Here is a 16,996-nt window from a genome sequence, read left to right as displayed (position 1 = left end):
GGAGAGACCAACTCAACAGACAAAACAATGAAACAGGCTGTAGACAAGCAATCTCTGTAGAGTTTTTCTTTACATTTTAGCTGCCAATGGTAATATCAGTAAGTAAAACACTTCCAAGTGGAACTGTGTGTTTTACGTTGATGATAGCCCTTTAACTTTAGAGTCCTAACTGATGTCATAACTTTTGTGGAGCTGACAATAGTTGCTGCATTCCCAATCTCTGTTTAGCTGAAAGGAGGAGGAGGATTGGAGGGTAAAGGGATTATAAATTATAAAGATTGTGTGTAATGTGACATCACCCTCGGAGGCAAGGACAATTTATAAACCATCCCCACAGGGAGCTAAATTACAGCAGTAGACTCATTGTGGTTCTGCACTTACTTCCCCATTGGCTCAAGGATTCCAGATGTTTCACTGCAGTCTGAACAGCAAACTTGGGTGTGCTTGTGAACATAATTGTTCTGTAGTGTTTCTAATCTCTCAACCGCACCTACCACCTAAGAAGAGCTGACAGGGCCATGCTGTGGTGGGAATTGTTTAGACATCACCTGATGTCTTACTGGTGCTGCTGTGTGTGAGAACTTCAGTTCAAATGGTATTACACTCAATCTTTCACATTTCATGACTGTGTGCTTGACATCTTTAACTTCTGAGGCCTGTGCTCTCTGGTTTTCTGATACATTGGTTCTCTAGTACACTTGCCCCATATTCTAGGTAGGACTGACTCTGTTTTTAGATACCATAAAGGAGGGATTGACTCGGGGAGTCATTCCCATTTTTGTCTTTGCGCCCCCGGCCGACCTCAGTCAGGGGTACCCATGACAGCAGCAGACGGTACAGAACGACTGATAACCGTCTCTGCTATCATGCAAAAGCAAATGAATGCTGCTGTGTAGTGCTGCAGTATCGCCTCTGTCAGCGGCATCCAGTACACATACGGTGACGGTGTCAAAAGGCAAAACAGGTTCCACGGTTGCCATGCTATGGCGTCTGCCAGGGCAATCCAGGGAAAAAGGGCGCAAAATGATTGTCTGCCGTTGCTTTCCCGGAGGAAGGATGAGTGACGACATTTACCCAGAACCACCCGCGACAATGATTTTTGCCCCATCAGGCACTGGGATCTCAACCCAGAATTCCAAGGGGCGGGGGAGACTGCGGGAACAGTGCAACGCTCTAGAAATCAACGCTAGCCTCGGACCATGGACGCACACCACCGAATTAATGTGCTTAGTCTGGCCGCGTGCACTTCACTTTATACAATCTGTTTTACAAAACCGGTTTATGTAAAATTGGAATAACCCCGTAGTGTAGACATACCCTCACTTGTATAAGAGAGCTTTGCCATCCCATTTCATGATAATAAGCACCGCCACTCTACAAAATACACATAGTTCAAAAGAAACAGCATGTTTGCCATCTGGTGTGTAGGATGCCTGCAATAACATTTAACATTGGTCTTCCATTCTTGTTCCTGAATTTTAGGGACACATTTTTGGCAGTCATTTAGAAACTGGCTGCAGAGGAGTGTGAGAAAACTGTCAGAAATGGAAGGTTTAAACATCTATGGTTCTGCACACAGGACCATATGGCATAGCTGTTTTTATAGAAATGAAACTAAATAGAATAGCCAACTTTCCAGATTTCCTCTGAGACAGCTGTGTAATGCAGCAATGGGAAAAGTCACATTTACAGTTTAGGAAAAGGAAAATTCTAATCTTGCAAGAAACTGTTATGGAATCTCTGAACTATTTCTCTCCTAATTCTTTTTGGGTGGGAGTGGGTGGGTTAAATTCTCTAATAAAGATTCTAGTAATCTGATCAAAAATGCCTAAACTAAATAAAGCTGCTCAGTAATAAGGGCTGTGTTTGTCTGAATTTCTCAACTACGTAATCACTTCAGTTTTGATCCAGTGCTGAATAGCTATGGTAAGCTTAATTGTGAGTTCATCCCAATGTCAGAATTGGCCTTGGAGAAGGGATGCATTTAATTTTCTGGGTTTGCAGACTGTTATGACAGTACTGTACAATCAAAGGATAACATAGTAGCTATTTAACACAGATTGGCTTTGGGGTTGTGGAAATTTTTGATCTTGAGATTGGACATAATTCTAGAATTTGTGATAGGCACAAATTAGACAAGTTATAAGAGACTTTCAGAGGCATAGTTATTCATACAACATTGCTCTTAATTCATTTTTATGTTGCCTTTGGTAAATTAGGCCTCATTACAATAAATCACTGACTGTTTCCTATCTCTATTAATATTATTGTATGTCTTGGAGAAGCGACCAGCTTAACCATGAAAGTTATTTATTTCCAGGTAATAACCATAGGGGAGCCAAACAAACAAAACAGTTATAAACAAATGTAAGTTACTTTTAATATTATAAAAGTCAGGTTTAGAAAACTATAACTGATCACACAAGTCCGGGTCAGAAGGCTCTATCTAGAGAGAGAGCTGAGTTCTCACCACTCTGTGAAGCTTGAATCCATCGGGGTTCCCAGATGGTGGTGGTAGCTGAGGGTCCAGAGTGCTGGAGACAGGCAGAGCCCCCAGCATGATCAGTCAGGAGAAGATAAACTCCCAATGGAACTGATGCAGATGTTGGATACAGGCATCAGAGCGTGGGTAGGGGTTTTTGTAGGGAAAGAACAATGGATTTGTTTATTGGGTAAACTGATGGCTGAAGGGAGTATACCAAAGTTGTTTTGTTCAGGCTAGACAATAGGAGCTGATCATTCCTGGCTATGGGCAGTGTTCCTTCAAGGGAGCTCACAGTGCAGTTAGGCAGCATCAGTATTTTGGATACCAATAAAGGATTTATTACTAGAATTGGTCTGATAACTACTGAGCAGGGTGTGTGCAGGTGTGGGTTCATTAACATCTGGAGCAGATATCCCCCATCATGCACCGCTTCCCTGCTTTTCTGGTCCCATAGTTCAGTGCGATTCTTGCCTTGGAATCTCTGTTCTCCATTCTGTATGCTAATAGGCATGCCTCCCTGCCCCATCTTTGATGCAGATGAGGCATGGGGAGTTTCCTTGTCACCCTAGTCCGGAGGGGTTTAGATGTGTCTCCCAGTGCCTTTTTTCATTGCTTTTTGTAAGTCTTTCTTCTGATTGGCTTTGGTTCAAGCAGAGGCTGGGGGTGGGAGGGGGGTGCTTTCGTGAGTCAGACAAGTTGGATACTGCACCCTGGTTCCCCAAGAACACAGAGGTAACAGGTAACACTAGTGTCTGAAAGTGATGATAGAGACATCTTGCTCAATTTCTGGCTTGAACAGAATTCTCTCTGAAGTGCTCTTTGAGTGGGGACGATGACGATAAAGCAGGGATTACACTTTAAATTCACACTAACTCTCTTGCCTTTGTTTTGCTGAAATTGAATGTTTCAGTGACAACAGTTAACAGCTGAGACTTAGCACTGTTAACCTGTTTGCAATGGAGTATGGTACTGATGTGTGCCTGTATCTTAAACTGGAAATGGTCCCCAGTTTACCAGCATAGTATCTTAACAGCACGTTTTAAGCTATTGTTGATTTGATGGATAAACCAAGATTTGATTCTCAGGAAAAGACAGTGCTCAAACTACACTGCATAAATCCAAACCATTTAGGATCTATTTTTGTTGTCGAAGAAACATCTTCACTCCAATTGTAATTTGAGTTACATATTCAGTGAATATGTACAGCTGAATAAATCCCTAATATTTTTGTTACCACAAATTGGCCTATCCCATATTCAAGATTGAATTACAGTAAGTCAGTTTATGTGATTAGCATCTATTAAAAACTGTACTGATGACACATGCTACAGCTCATTGGACTTCAATATGAATACTCATTAAATGTAGTCATTTTTAAAAGTTCCTGTACTTATTGCAGGCTGATGGTTTACGGTCCTGATCTGAGGTCAATTGATTCACATCCTCCTAGGGAGGACAGTATGGTGCACTGTCCCAGCAAGGGTTGTTAATCGCACTACTTGCATTACATGAATCAAATCCATGTGAGAAATACTACATGTATCAAATCTGAATTCCAAACAAGTCAGTACTTTTGGAGGATATATGTGGGGAAGAGAGGAAGCTGATCAGAAGAGGAAGAGAAATGAGAGGTAGAGCTGACATAACCAGCACTGGGTTGAACTAAGAACTGGGATAACCAGGAATGGGGAAGAGAGCCAGGCAAGATTAGGAGAGGCACCAGGTGGGGTGAAATAACCACTTGCGGTTAAGATAAAGAAGATCAGGGCTAAAAAAGAATGGAAAAACATAGGCTTGACTTCTCTCTCCCCTTCGCTATCTGTCTAGGATGAGAACCTTACTACTGGAATACAGCACAGTACTTGGTTCTTGTTTTGACAAACGTGTCATCCTATTTTCTTCCCCTTTGACTAGTTAGATAAATTATTCTAATACTGACAAAGTCCCATTCAAAAGATGAAGGCTCTCCAGAGGAGTGCAGAAGCAGTTGCCTAGCCTAGAGGAAGGCATAATCTGTGAAGACTTTCTGTTTTTACGTAGTTATCTATTCAATGATGAACATACAGTGCAATAATACATTGACTAACTATAGTCTATCTGCAAATCTTCATTTCAGATATCTAAGCACTATTCCATTTTATAGAATAACATGTCAAATAGCCTAAAGTGTGTGGGTGTTTTGCTCTTTTTGACCTTGGTAAAATTGTTTGCAAGCTAAATCAAAAATATCCTTTGATGCAAGGAGTTAGCTTTTCCCCATGATGGAAACTGCTTGCATCAAAGGCTTAACCAGCTTATATTGTGTCTTATTTTGTGGCTCGTTGTATTTGAAGATCAGTAGTGAAAGAAGTGGTGCATACAGTTGCCTGCTGAGGTAAAAAATGAAGTTGCTGGTGGAAGACAAGCTTTGCTTGACACAATCACAATCTGTTTTTGTTTTGTTTGTCTTGTCCCCTTTGTGCTATACAGGCTTGCTGTTCTGTTTGCATTCTGGGTTTTATCCTTATGATCTTTTTTGCTCGTCTCTTTAATCTCTCCCTCTTGTGATCTTCTATTTTTCCCAGAATTACAAATGGTATAACATCTTCACACATACCTGCAGCATGTTTGCTCAATTCTTGACTCCCTACGTTACCTAAAATGCATCTTCCTGGTAGTAGGTACAGTAGAACCTCAGTTACGAATGGACCAATCAACCACACACCTTATTTGGACCTGGAAGTACACAATCAAGCAGCAGCAGTATAGTACTGTCTTAAATGTAAACTACTGGCGGGGGGGGGGGGAAGGGGAAAGCAACATTTTTCTTCTGAACAGTAAAGTTTAAAAACTGTATTAAGTCAATGTTCAGTTGTAAACCTTTGGGGGAAAAAACACCACAACGTTTTGTTCAGAGTTACAAACATGTCAGAGTTACGAATAACCTCCCTTTCCAAGGTGCTCGTAACTCTAAGGTTCTGTTGTAGTTGACACCTGATCAGAGGTCAACTTGATGAGTTCCCATTGGATAGGTGGAAATGAGGGGGTGGATCAAAATGTCTTCCCCATGAATGTACTGTATCCATGTGGTAGTTGACCATGAAGAAGAAAAACACCAGTGTTGTGTACCCCATTTTATTTCTTCTATGCTTAGATGCTACTAGTAACCAAAGAATCTCTTGTTCTCCTCTCCATTTTTCCTCCATTAAATTCTGCAAATAATTCTGTAACCAGGGAATCTTATGGCATGGTAATCAGTCTGTGGCTTGTATCTACAGTTCCAGTTCATGAAAAGCTAAGTGTAATTCATATGGAAAGGCAACTTATTTTATTAATTTATGATAGCATGATCCCACAGGGCAGTGGAGCTGCTATGTGGAACTCTTTTCTTGGCTATAAAAATTCCAAGAAAGATTGCTTTCCATGTAACTTTGGAAATGCTAGATAAAATATTCAACAATAAGAGCATATAACAGTAGCTTGGTTTGATGAAACTTACAAAATAAAGGAAATTCAGGATTAAATTTCAACTCTCTACTTCGTCCAAATATTGAGAGCTCTGCTATCTCACTCAGAATTGTAATTCCTCTCATCTTAAATAAGACTTACTTCTTTTGATTTTTGTTGTTACTGTAAAGTATTGACCCTGCTGCAGAAAGGGCGGGGGGGGGGGAATGGGAACAGATGCGGATGGCAACTGAAAAGTGCAAAAGAGTGGGAAGAGAAAAATCACTGGAATAAACTTCAAAATTTAAAGTAGGAGGAGCTTTTAAAATAGCATTTAGGTCTGCCCCTCACCCTGACTCCCTTGCCATAAGAGTCCCTTTCCTTTTTTGCCTTGTTTAGGCGGCTTTTGTCTTGCTTTCCCTGCTCAGGTCTCATGCCCAGAAGCAGCAGCGGTGGGGGGGGGAGGTGGCTAAGAGCGTCCATGGATATCTCGGAGCCTGCTTGGAACCTACAGTGGTTTCATGCTGAAAGAGTTGGCTAATGGGAAGTGGATGGGGACCGTGAGGCTTTTTGCTGCTGGGTGTGGGAGCTAACTTCAGGCCTCTGACGGCACTTTCTTTAGTAGCTGGGAAGAACAGGGAGGTGGGTCTGGGAGCGTGGGGCAGAACATTTAGTGTGAAATTGGAGCTGAGATCTCGGATACACATCACTCGCCTTAGAACTCTAACTAAAACTATTTCTTTTTATGGTTCTGAGGTAACTTTTTTCATTCCTTATCCGTACTAAAATTAATAAGATCAAAAGTGTGGATTGATACAAATTAGGATTTTTAGATTAAAAAAATCCCAATTTGAGCTTAATAAAATTCTGTTGAGTTGTTAATGAAACATACTGATGTACAGAACTGCCTTCCACTGTTGGAATTCTAAGACTTTTTTTACTGTTTTTATGCAACATTATACATAATATTGGCTTCATTTCAGTTGTGACAGGAGTAAACCCTTTACACTGAAACTGAGCAGCCCTTACAAAATTTAAAAAAAATCTTAAACTAAAAATTACATTTTTATCGAACCTCTTACAAAACAAAATGTTAAAGGCTGAGCAGTTAGGCTACCAATAACCAAAACTACTATGAAGAGAGAATTTGAATTGGTGCCTGAAGTGACCTTTAAAAGGAAATTTGAAAAGTCCTCTAGTAACTTTTATAAAAGCCCGAGCCTCGTATTTTCAGCATTTAAAATTCTTACTGAGGGAGGAAGGTATTGTTGCATTTTTACTTCACTGTTTAAACTGAAGTTAAAAAAAAAAAAAAAAACCCACAACCTCCCTATAATCAGATGGCCTACTATGCAAATTAGTACCTAATACACTGCATTATTTTAATTTTATCTATAGAGACTAGATGAAATCTGACCTGCCAGATTATTGGTCCATCAATTCTGGTAAATTTCTGGTAATAGTTAACACTTGACTTCCTTGTGAAACATTCCCTGTAGTACACCCAGCAAATTGTACATGAAGAGACAGTAAGGAAATGCCTTTCTTACCATTGGAATGATCCGTTTTGGCTGAGAAGCCTGAGATATGGCTACCCATACTTTAATGTGCAAAAATATGTTGTTAAATTTAAAAATCTGTAACTTTCTAAAAATTCCAGGGTCTATTTTAACTTGTGCTAATGAATGCCAAATGCTGAGCAAATGCAAGAGGTTGGTGCAAACAGGGAGGAAAAAGTAGACAGTTTAAAGTTGGTTTTCTACCCACCCAATTACAAACTCAATGTGACATTTATTAAATTTTCTAATTGCTGTATTAAAATGTGGTCCATTTGTCGCATCTTATTTCATCTGGGTTTCCATTTTCCTTCCGTCCCCCAGATACAAAATGTTGAGGATGTCTCTTTCTCCTTCTATAAATTTTGTAATTGGTTTTATTTTTCCCTCTGGAATTCTTGGTCCCTTTCACATTCTGACTCTGCCCACCCAAAATCCTTTTGTTACTGTACACAGAGCTTCAGGTGATGGAATCCTGTTCAATTTCTCTCAATCCTTGAAAGGCCTGATTAGTGCATGTGGTGGAATGGGCATGTATTTTATTTTAGGTTCCTTAGCAGGGGGCTAAGAGTTAAATTGACTAGGACTTTGTTTCTTTTGCTGTGAAGGAGATTGAGTACCACAGGGACTTCTGAAAATGCAAAACCTTTAATACCACATCCAGTGTCAATCCATGAACAGTATACAAATACTTTGCAATATCCTTATTTATTTAATCATTCTTTCATACAAAAAGCAATTTCCCTTTGTATTTATTTATCATCTGAAGTCCTAGTCCTTGGAGATTATCACTTCTTCAGCAGTGACCAATGGTGTATTTCTTTGTTGAAAATAGGATTGGACTTTCAATGGAGAATGAACTGGTCGGAGTTTTAAAGATCCTGCTCTTATGCAAGTCTTGGTTTAAAGTTTTCTTACTCAGCAGACCTATTGTATTCAGAGCCATATTAGTTTACTTTAGTTGCTAAAATGCAGTAATATCTCTTCCCCCTCCTCCAGAGTCATTCTGGCACTGGGAGGTTGAGTTGGATTTAGTTTCCTGTGAATTGACTGCGGAATGGTTTACTAAGTTCCTGTGCAAATTCATTGAAAACGGCACTAAGGGTTTAATTGGAAGACACTGTGGCATAAGTATAACTGAGAGCATAACTTGGCTAGCAGCATCTTTATTACTGGTGCTGATGCATGGAAGACAAAGAGCTCACCTGGATTTTCAGTTTGTGTGTTGAATTTGTAGGGCTTGTGGTTCTTCATGTTAGAAGTAAATGGAGCACATTTGGTGTGGAAACTGGACCCCACAGTGGTTAGTCACTCTGAACATAAATGCACTAAAATGGTTTGAAGGAAATGGATCATGAAACACCACTTTATCTTCATTCATAACTGTGATAGGGAATAACAAACTTTGGACTTTCTGAACCATATTGGCATACGTTTAAGTCTGTCTTCTTAATTTTTATTGGGGGTGTTAAATAGCGTGGATCTTCCTGTTCTGGTAGATGGTGAAATAAGGACAGTGCAGCCATTAATCAAAGTGTCAGATTGCTTGGCTAGGAAAGAAATCCAGCCCAGAACAAAGAAAAGAAATGATTTTATGACTTAAATGGTTTAAGTATGTGCTGTAGCACAATGTTAGTGCTTTGAGTAATCCTGCTGTCCAATGAAGCAACGGATGATGATAATGCTACCATAGGAAATGCAATATTTTAGTGTTCTCCTGCAATGAGTTCACTTGCTATAAAACCGTTATGGAGACTCTTTTTAGGTAAGAGTGACATCTTGTCTGTCAGCCGCATTCTAACTCATGAAAGTAGCTAGGATAATGCAGTAAAGCACCTCTGCCTTCTTAGTATGTAGAGGCTAATTATGGAGGTGCTGAGTAAAAGTAAAAACTGTGGGTGCTGGCCTGGTGGTGTAGCGAGAACATAAGATCTCGAGTTGTGAGCTGGTAAAGGATGGTTGCTTTTAGAAGTAATGTGATTTTCCTGGTGGGGGTGCGGAGTTGCATATTAGCATCAGCACATGGAACAGCAGCACTGGTGTTTGCAGAGATTACTGTTGGCTTGCCTTTCAGACTACAGCCATTGTGGGGAAGATGCTCATAGATGGAAGTGTTGTAGAATAATGTAGTGTGATCAGAAACCTACTTTAGTTCCATACCACTTTATCTGAGCAAGGTGATGTAGTAATTTGACAAGCTGGGGCACTTTGTGAATAAATGTCATTTTCCAAGGAGAAGTAAAGGAATGGGAAGAGAGGTTTTTTTGTTTGGGTTTTTTTGTGTGCGCGCTAATTGTGTATCTTGCTTCTGATTTCAGGACGAAATGTCTTAGTAATGTTGTAGTTACTGTGGTTGTGATTGTACGCTGCACTGACTTGATTTCACAGTTGTCTGGGAGCTTTCTTTTCTCCACTCCACTTCAAATTGTGGGCTTGATTGAAACAATTATTATGGGGAGACTGAGTGTTTTGACTTCTGCTGGACTGGTAGCCAATAAAACTAAGAAGTTCACTTTTTCCCCTCCCTGTAATTCAATTTAAAAAAAAAAAAAGCCCCACCAGAACATACTTGAATTATATCATGAGGCATAGATTGGTATTTCTGCATGAATCCCTCAGAACAGCTGTTCCACCTTTCATAAACCTAGTGCCATCTTGATATTAGCATGATGTTTACAACCCCTTCAGTACTATAACTTTTCTACGTACTGTGTCTGTCTCAGTCTGGGGCTTTGGCTACACTTGCATTTCAAAGCGCTGCCGCGGCAGCTCCTGCAGCGCTTTGAGCGCTAAGTGTATTCAAAGCCCCAGCGCTGGGAGAAAACTCTCCCAGCGCTGTCCGTACTCCAGCTCCCTGTGGGGAATAACGGACAGCGCTGGGAGCCGCGCGCCCAGCGCTGGGGCTTTGACTACACTGGCGCTTTGTAGCGCCGCAATTTGCAGCGCTGCAGAGGGTGTGTTTTCACACCCTGCTGCAGCGCTGCAAATTTGCAAGTGTAGCCAAGCCCTAAGTGAGTTGTAGATTCTTTTCTGATGTCGTCTTTGATTCATCATGGCAAGAGACTAAAGCAACCTTAATTCTGACATTTCCTTACTTGACTACTTAACCTACATCAGTGTTTCATAGATTAGTTGGAATTTTCTTGAGCAGGCTCTCAAGTGCTCGTTTCTGAGTGGGTAAGATTTTTAAAAGTGCTCTCCCCTTCGGTCTCAAATATTTGTAAACTTTTCCTGATTACCTAAAATGCATCTAATTAAGTTTTATGAGATAAGTTTTCCACTAGTGCAGGCAGAGATGTAGTTTAAAACCCAAACTGCTTTTTAAGTATTTATCCCAGTTAGTGAAATGGCTTTTAAAGCCAGGGTAGCTCGTCCACATGGTATTCTGGGCATAGCTTCTGTAAAGGCTGGACTAGTGATGAGATTAAAATCAAACACTTTGAGACTCAAGTGAGGCTTGAGCATGCTTATAGCTAAGTAGAACCTACTTTGAAACAGATGTAAACCACCCTAGTGGGAGGCAGTATAGTGTAGTGAAACAAGTCCCAAATGGAAACCAGGCTGTCTGGGAAGGGGGTGAGAGAGCAAGAGGGATCTGACAACAGCAAGTGCCTGTCCTGGGATGGGGAAATTCCTAAAGTAGGGGATAACAGGAGGCTGCTTCTTAGCCCGTGTGATAGCACCAGCAAGAGGTGGCAGATCTTGCTACTTCTCAGAACTGATGCTATTTGCATATCTCAGGCAGCTTTTCTTTGTGGGAAAGGAAACTTTAGTAAAGTGAAAAATAACCTGTTTACTTATTGAGACCATTTTTTGTCCCTAAATAACTTGGTTTGTAAATTGTACCTCCATTTGCTTATAGTTTTAAAACTGGTAGTGTAGACTGGATTTTTGTTTGGGACATTAAGCTAAAAAGCCAGGATTTTAACACCGGCTCGTTGATTTGAAAGCTGATACAGCTCTCCAAGAGTCGGACAGCCTTCAGAATGTTCCCTTCAGCCTCATCAGTAGGACCATGGAGGGGGTAGTGAGGGTGACTTTCTTCTCTGACCACCCCAAACTGAAATGCCATCTCTTTGTCCTTTGTCTTTCAGATTTAGCCTTGGAATCAAATCCATCTGACCATCCCAGAGCAAGCACAATTTTCCTGAGCAAGTCCCAAACAGATGGTAAGCGAATGCTTGTTTCACTTTTTGAAAGGGGGTGGGAGAGCAGTGAAAAATAACTGGATATTTGATCTGCGGTTCAAGCTGAGTCATAGAAACATAAGTTGCCTTTGTGTTTAACCTGGGTCACAGTAAGGAGTTACTAGCGGTAAAATTTGCAGCTCTTCATAGTAATGTTTTCATAGGCTGTTTTATTATGACCGTGCCATTTGTGCTTTATAGGTATCAAATATCAGCAGATTCAAACTTCTTGATTCTAGTAGTCTGAGAGAACAGGTTTGCCTTACTTCACTTTGGTATTTAGCTGCAGAAGACAGTTGTCTTATGACCAGGGCTTGAAAAAATCCTCGTGCTAGTGGGAAGCTTGTCCCGATGAATGGTGGGCCGAAACCGTGAATTCTGTAAGGGACACTGTCCATTTGAATTCTGTTCACTTTTGTAAGCGTTAAGTAGTTTCAGAAAGCACACCTAGTCTTGAGCCCCACATGAATAGATTTACTAACTTAAAAAAAATTCCCCTTTTCTGTGAAAGACCCACACATTGGAAACTGACTATTCAGGGTAAACAGAGAAGCTGCCTGATCACAAAAGGCTGTTGAATGCACAAGCTAAACAAACTGAAATAAAGGAGAAATATATTTTCATCTTTCAGTTATAGAAATCTGTTTGTAATGATAGTAGTGTTTTAAACTGATTGGTCCCTTAAGGTTCAGTTGTTTTCTTTTAAAGTTTCTAACCCTTATTTGGAATGTTATCTTTGCAACCATAAGAATTAAGGACCTATTTGCCTTGACAAAAAGCTTCAGTGTGGCTGCTGCTTGCTTATAGTTTTGCCAAAGAACAGTAGAGTTAAATTGACAAATCTGTAAGTTTCAGAGCTGCTATTCAGAATCCCCCTTCTAGGAAGATTCAGTAATGTCAGCATTATGATTATGCTGCTTGGGAAATCTGTAAGCGATAGAGGTGGGCACTGAAGTTAGACGTGGGAAGGATGACTCCACCTAGCTCCCACCCTACCAAAAAGCCCCCCGCAAAAGAGGTAGAGGTTGGGGCAGCTGTAGAGATGAAGTTGAAAATATTAGAACTTAGTAACCAAATGCCACTTTAAACTGTATCAGAAAACTTGACACATTTGGGAATGTGGTTTACTTGTTCAGTATGCAGTCTTTAAGCCATGCCAGAAATATGTTAAACTATACGAAAGTCCTGCTGGCGGAGGCTCAGTCTTAAACGTGGGTCTGACATGTTCAGTATTCCTTGGAACTGATGTATAAACATTACTTTTAGAAAAGTAGTATCGATCTGCTAAGGATTAGTAACTGTTAGCGCTACGGTGGACAGGACTTTTCCATGAGTAGAAGATGCAGAACCTTTTATTTAGACTGCTTTATTTAGACTGCTTTATTTCTGAACATTTTGCCAGGTCAATAAAATCAATGATTTCTACTTTGAGACATTAACACTTATCCGGGCCAGCAGTTCTTGTTTGTTTAAAAGTGGTAGTTTCTATACAGACAGGTAGGAGGACAGTCTCTGCTTTCAGGAACTAGCAATCCGTAAAGTCAAAGGTTGAAAGTTTGGAAAGAGAGTACAGTCTACAAGCCGATAGCCAGACTGCTCATTATTTTTCAGCTTGTTCTGTACATATAAATATCCCCAACTGCTCCCTATGCTTAGCTAGTTTTAGTTCTGTTTACTGCTGCTACTTTATAGTTGGCTTTTAATCCTTATTGTATTTTTAAAAAGACCAGCACAGTATCATGAGAAAATTGAAGTAGTTCCAACCCTCGTGTAGACTTCATCTAACAAATAAAAATGTGGCCAGGTGGCCATGAGCTTTGGCTTGTATCATCTTTGGAATGAGAAGTCCCCTTTCACCCTCTGTTAAGTCTGTGGCATAAAAAGATTGCATGACAGGTCCCTCACCAAAGGCTCTTAAGCGAAGTAAATTGTCATGGGATAAGAGGGAAGGTCCTCTTATGGATTGTAACAGGTTAAGATAGGAAACAAAGGGTAAGAATAAATGGTCAGTTTTCAGAATGGAGAGAGGTAAGTAAGGGTGTCCCCCAGGGGTCTGTACTGGGACCAGTCCTATTCAGCATAATCATAAATGATTAGGAAAAAGGGGTAAACGGTGAGGTGGCAAAATGTGCAGATGATACAAAACTTCTCAAGATAGTTATGTCCCAGGCAGACTGAGAAGAGCTACAAAAGGATCTCTCAATACTGGGTGACTGGGCAACAAAATGGCAGAGGAAATTTAATGTTGATAAATGCAAAGTAATGCACATTGGAAAACATAATCCCAACTATACATATAAAATGGTGGGGTCTAAATTAGCTGTTACCACTCAAGAAAGGGATCTTGGGGTCATTGTGGATACTTCTCTGACCACATCCATCCAGTGGTGCCATAACAGTCAAAAAAGCAAACAATGTTTGGAATCATTAAGAAAGGGCTAGATAAGAAGACAGAAAATATTATATTGCCCCTATATAAACCCATGGTACGCCCACATCTTGAGTACTGCATGCAGATGTTGTTGCCTCATCTCAAAGATATATTTGAATTGGAAAAGGTTCAGAAAAGGGCAACAAAAATTATTAGGGATATGGAACAGCTGCCATATGAGGAGAGATTAATAAGACTGGGACTCTTCAGCTTGGAAAAGAAGCAACTAAGGGGCGGTTGTGATTGAGGTCTATAAAATCATGACTAGTGTGGAGAAAGTGAATAAGGAAGTGTTATTTACTCCTCATAACACAAGAACTAGGGGTCACCCAATGAAATTAATAGGCAGCAGGTTTAAAACAAACAAAAGGAAGTATTTCTTCACACAACGCACTGTCAACCTGTGGAACTCTTTGCCAGAGGATGTTGTGAAGGCCAAGACTATAACAGGGTTAAAAAAGAACTAGATAAGTTCATGGAGGGATAGGTCCATCAATAGCTATTGGGCAGGGATGGTGTCCCTAGCCTGTTTGTGGAAGTGGCTGGGTTTTTTTCTGAACCTCTGAAGTCTTCCCAAAACGGAGGTAGTTATCCTTGAACTGTGTGGTAGGGCCAGAAGTTGATGCTGAGAATATTTCCATCTGTGCATATGAAAACTAACAGCTAGTTGTAAAATGTGCCCAACTTTTACAGATAATAAAAGCTTTACATTCAAGACATTATCTCAAGTGTTTCTGGCTGCCAAATAGTTCAGTTAGCCTCCATACATATTTTCAACACTTCTGCACTTTTTAGAAGACTATGCAACTGAAATAGTGCAATTCTTAATTGTGCTTCTAAACTGAGTTTAGACTCTGTCATTTGATTTTATTTGAACAACAGTATAATTTCCGTTATCTGAATTGCCTTTATCCAGAAACCCTAGTTATACGAAGCCACAGAGTATCTCTCCCTCCCCCCGAAAAAAGCTAGGTTAGTTATCACCTACTGTCTGGTTAACATCAAGGTTGCAGGAACTGGGATTTGGGAGGATTTCTAGAGATAGGAATGAGAAAAGTGAGGTGTGGGGGGAGAATGAGAGAACATGGGGGAGGAGAGCGCAAGAAAGGAGGGGGTTCAGTGAGAGGACAGAGGGAGACTTGATGGGCTAAGGAAAATGAATGGGGCAGGAGGAAGGGAGAGGAGGGTGAAAGGGAGAGACTGGAAAGGAAAGGAGGAGGCGCGGAGGAGGGATAGCTGCAATGGGGAATAGCTTCCTTGGTGCTGCTTGAGTGCTTCCTGGCACTGAAAGCCCCAATGGACGGGGCCAGTCCTACCCCTCCCTGTTTGTACTGGTGCTTGCAGAGTGTGAGGCTGTCAAGGATGCTCCTATCTCCTGTGGCTACTCCCCATTTCCTTACCCTTCTCTTTACCTCCCTTTGGGCTCTGTCCATGCAGCATGGCTGCAGCACGCAGGGTCAAAGCACAGGAAGGCCTGACCACTGCCTCTTGCTTCCTCTGGCTTCTAGCATTAAATGCTCTGGCACTTCCATTTATCCAAATGCCCAGTTATCTGAAAGTTTTGGCTGTCCACAGGTCATTTGGATAAGTGAGAGAGTAGTTTATTAATAATGGCTTTGTGAAACATTTAAAAACAAGCGTATTGATTTTTGTCCTCAAAACTGAATTCCTGATATGGAAAGTACAAGAACTAAAATAGCATCCTGTGTGTTGCTTGTTTATATTTTGGGAAAACACTGCAGCTTGCTTGATACCACTGCGTGCCTTGCTATGGAACTTCTTAATTTATAACCGAGTTCATTTTCCTCCCCCATTCCTAGTGCGAGAGAAGAGGAAGAGTAACCACATCAATCATGTAAGTAAAACAAACCATCAGACATAAGATGTTTAAGGGATACTGTCAACTTGGAATTTAGTCAAATTTCAAAAACACATTCAAAGTAGCTGTAGGTCCTTTATGTACCCCAAAGTCCCTGCAAACTTTATTGATTATACAATTACCTTTTCCAAGTTTTAAACCCCCCCCCACAATTATTTCATTCCTACATGGCTCTGTGAAAGATCTACGCAAATGGAGAAAACAGACACAGGAGAGCACAGCGATGAATGAGCTGTCAAAACATAAAATAGCTTTTTTTTTTTTTCCCCAGTTATACTGACCTTGTGTATTAATCCTAAACAGTAGTAGGGGGGAAAATTCAGACAAGTGTGATTCTTAAGTTGATGTCTCTTTAAAGCAGAAGTAAAACCAGGTACATTTAAAAACTGAGATGACAAGCTATTTAAACCTTAATTCGAGAAAGCAGCACTCATAATAGCAAATCTATCTAAAGGCAATTTTAGGAAATGCAGTTAGTCTTCATTGAAGTAATGACATTTCTTCAGTGCAAACTGTCTTGTTAAAAGGAAGAAAAAAATTGAGCGATGGCTTCTAATAAACAGAAGGAAGTGATATGACTCTTCAGGAGTGCTGAGCATCCATCCATAGCACCACTGCAGCTCTCACTGAAGTCAGGTATTCAGCACCTCTGGAAATTGGGCCCATGATAACCTAGCAGTAACTTTTTAGTAGATAAAACTGTTCTGAGCTTCTCATTTGCTGATACTTCACACATCCAGCTCACTCCTCCCCCCGTCCCCCCCCTTTTTTTTTCTTTTTTGACATCTCCCCAGAGAGAGAAATGCATGAGACTTTTATGCCACTGGATAATAGGTCAGGGAGATGTCTTCTAATAACTTACACTCTTGGTACTTAAAAAAAAAAAAAACAAACTTAAATTAGTAAAACTGCTTTGATGCTGCAAGTTTTTGGATGTGCCATTGAAAGTGAAATGTATATGCCCACATTGGTAGCACAATGACTTGTGTATTTTGTCATTCTTAATTTATATCTATATCTATGAAAATAAGT

At 40.5% G+C, this 16,996-nt stretch overlaps 1 protein-coding gene across 1 annotated transcript in view; it reads left to right on the top strand.

Moving 5' to 3' along the window:
• CCNYL1 (cyclin Y like 1) overlaps window positions 1–16,996 on the top strand; it is a 43,926-nt gene that overhangs the window by 1,302 nt on the left and 25,628 nt on the right. The window contains exons 2-3 of the mRNA XM_039494235.1: window positions 11,562–11,636; window positions 15,906–15,940. Of these exons, the coding sequence (XP_039350169.1) occupies window positions 11,562–11,636; window positions 15,906–15,940 (110 nt within the window). The remainder of the gene's footprint in view (window positions 1–11,561; window positions 11,637–15,905; window positions 15,941–16,996) is intronic.

The sequence above is a fragment of the Mauremys reevesii genome, linkage group 11 (assembly GCF_016161935.1).
Source record: "Mauremys reevesii isolate NIE-2019 linkage group 11, ASM1616193v1, whole genome shotgun sequence".
NCBI lineage: Eukaryota > Metazoa > Chordata > Testudines > Geoemydidae > Mauremys > Mauremys reevesii.
This window is presented reverse-complemented; position numbering and strand designations above follow the sequence as displayed.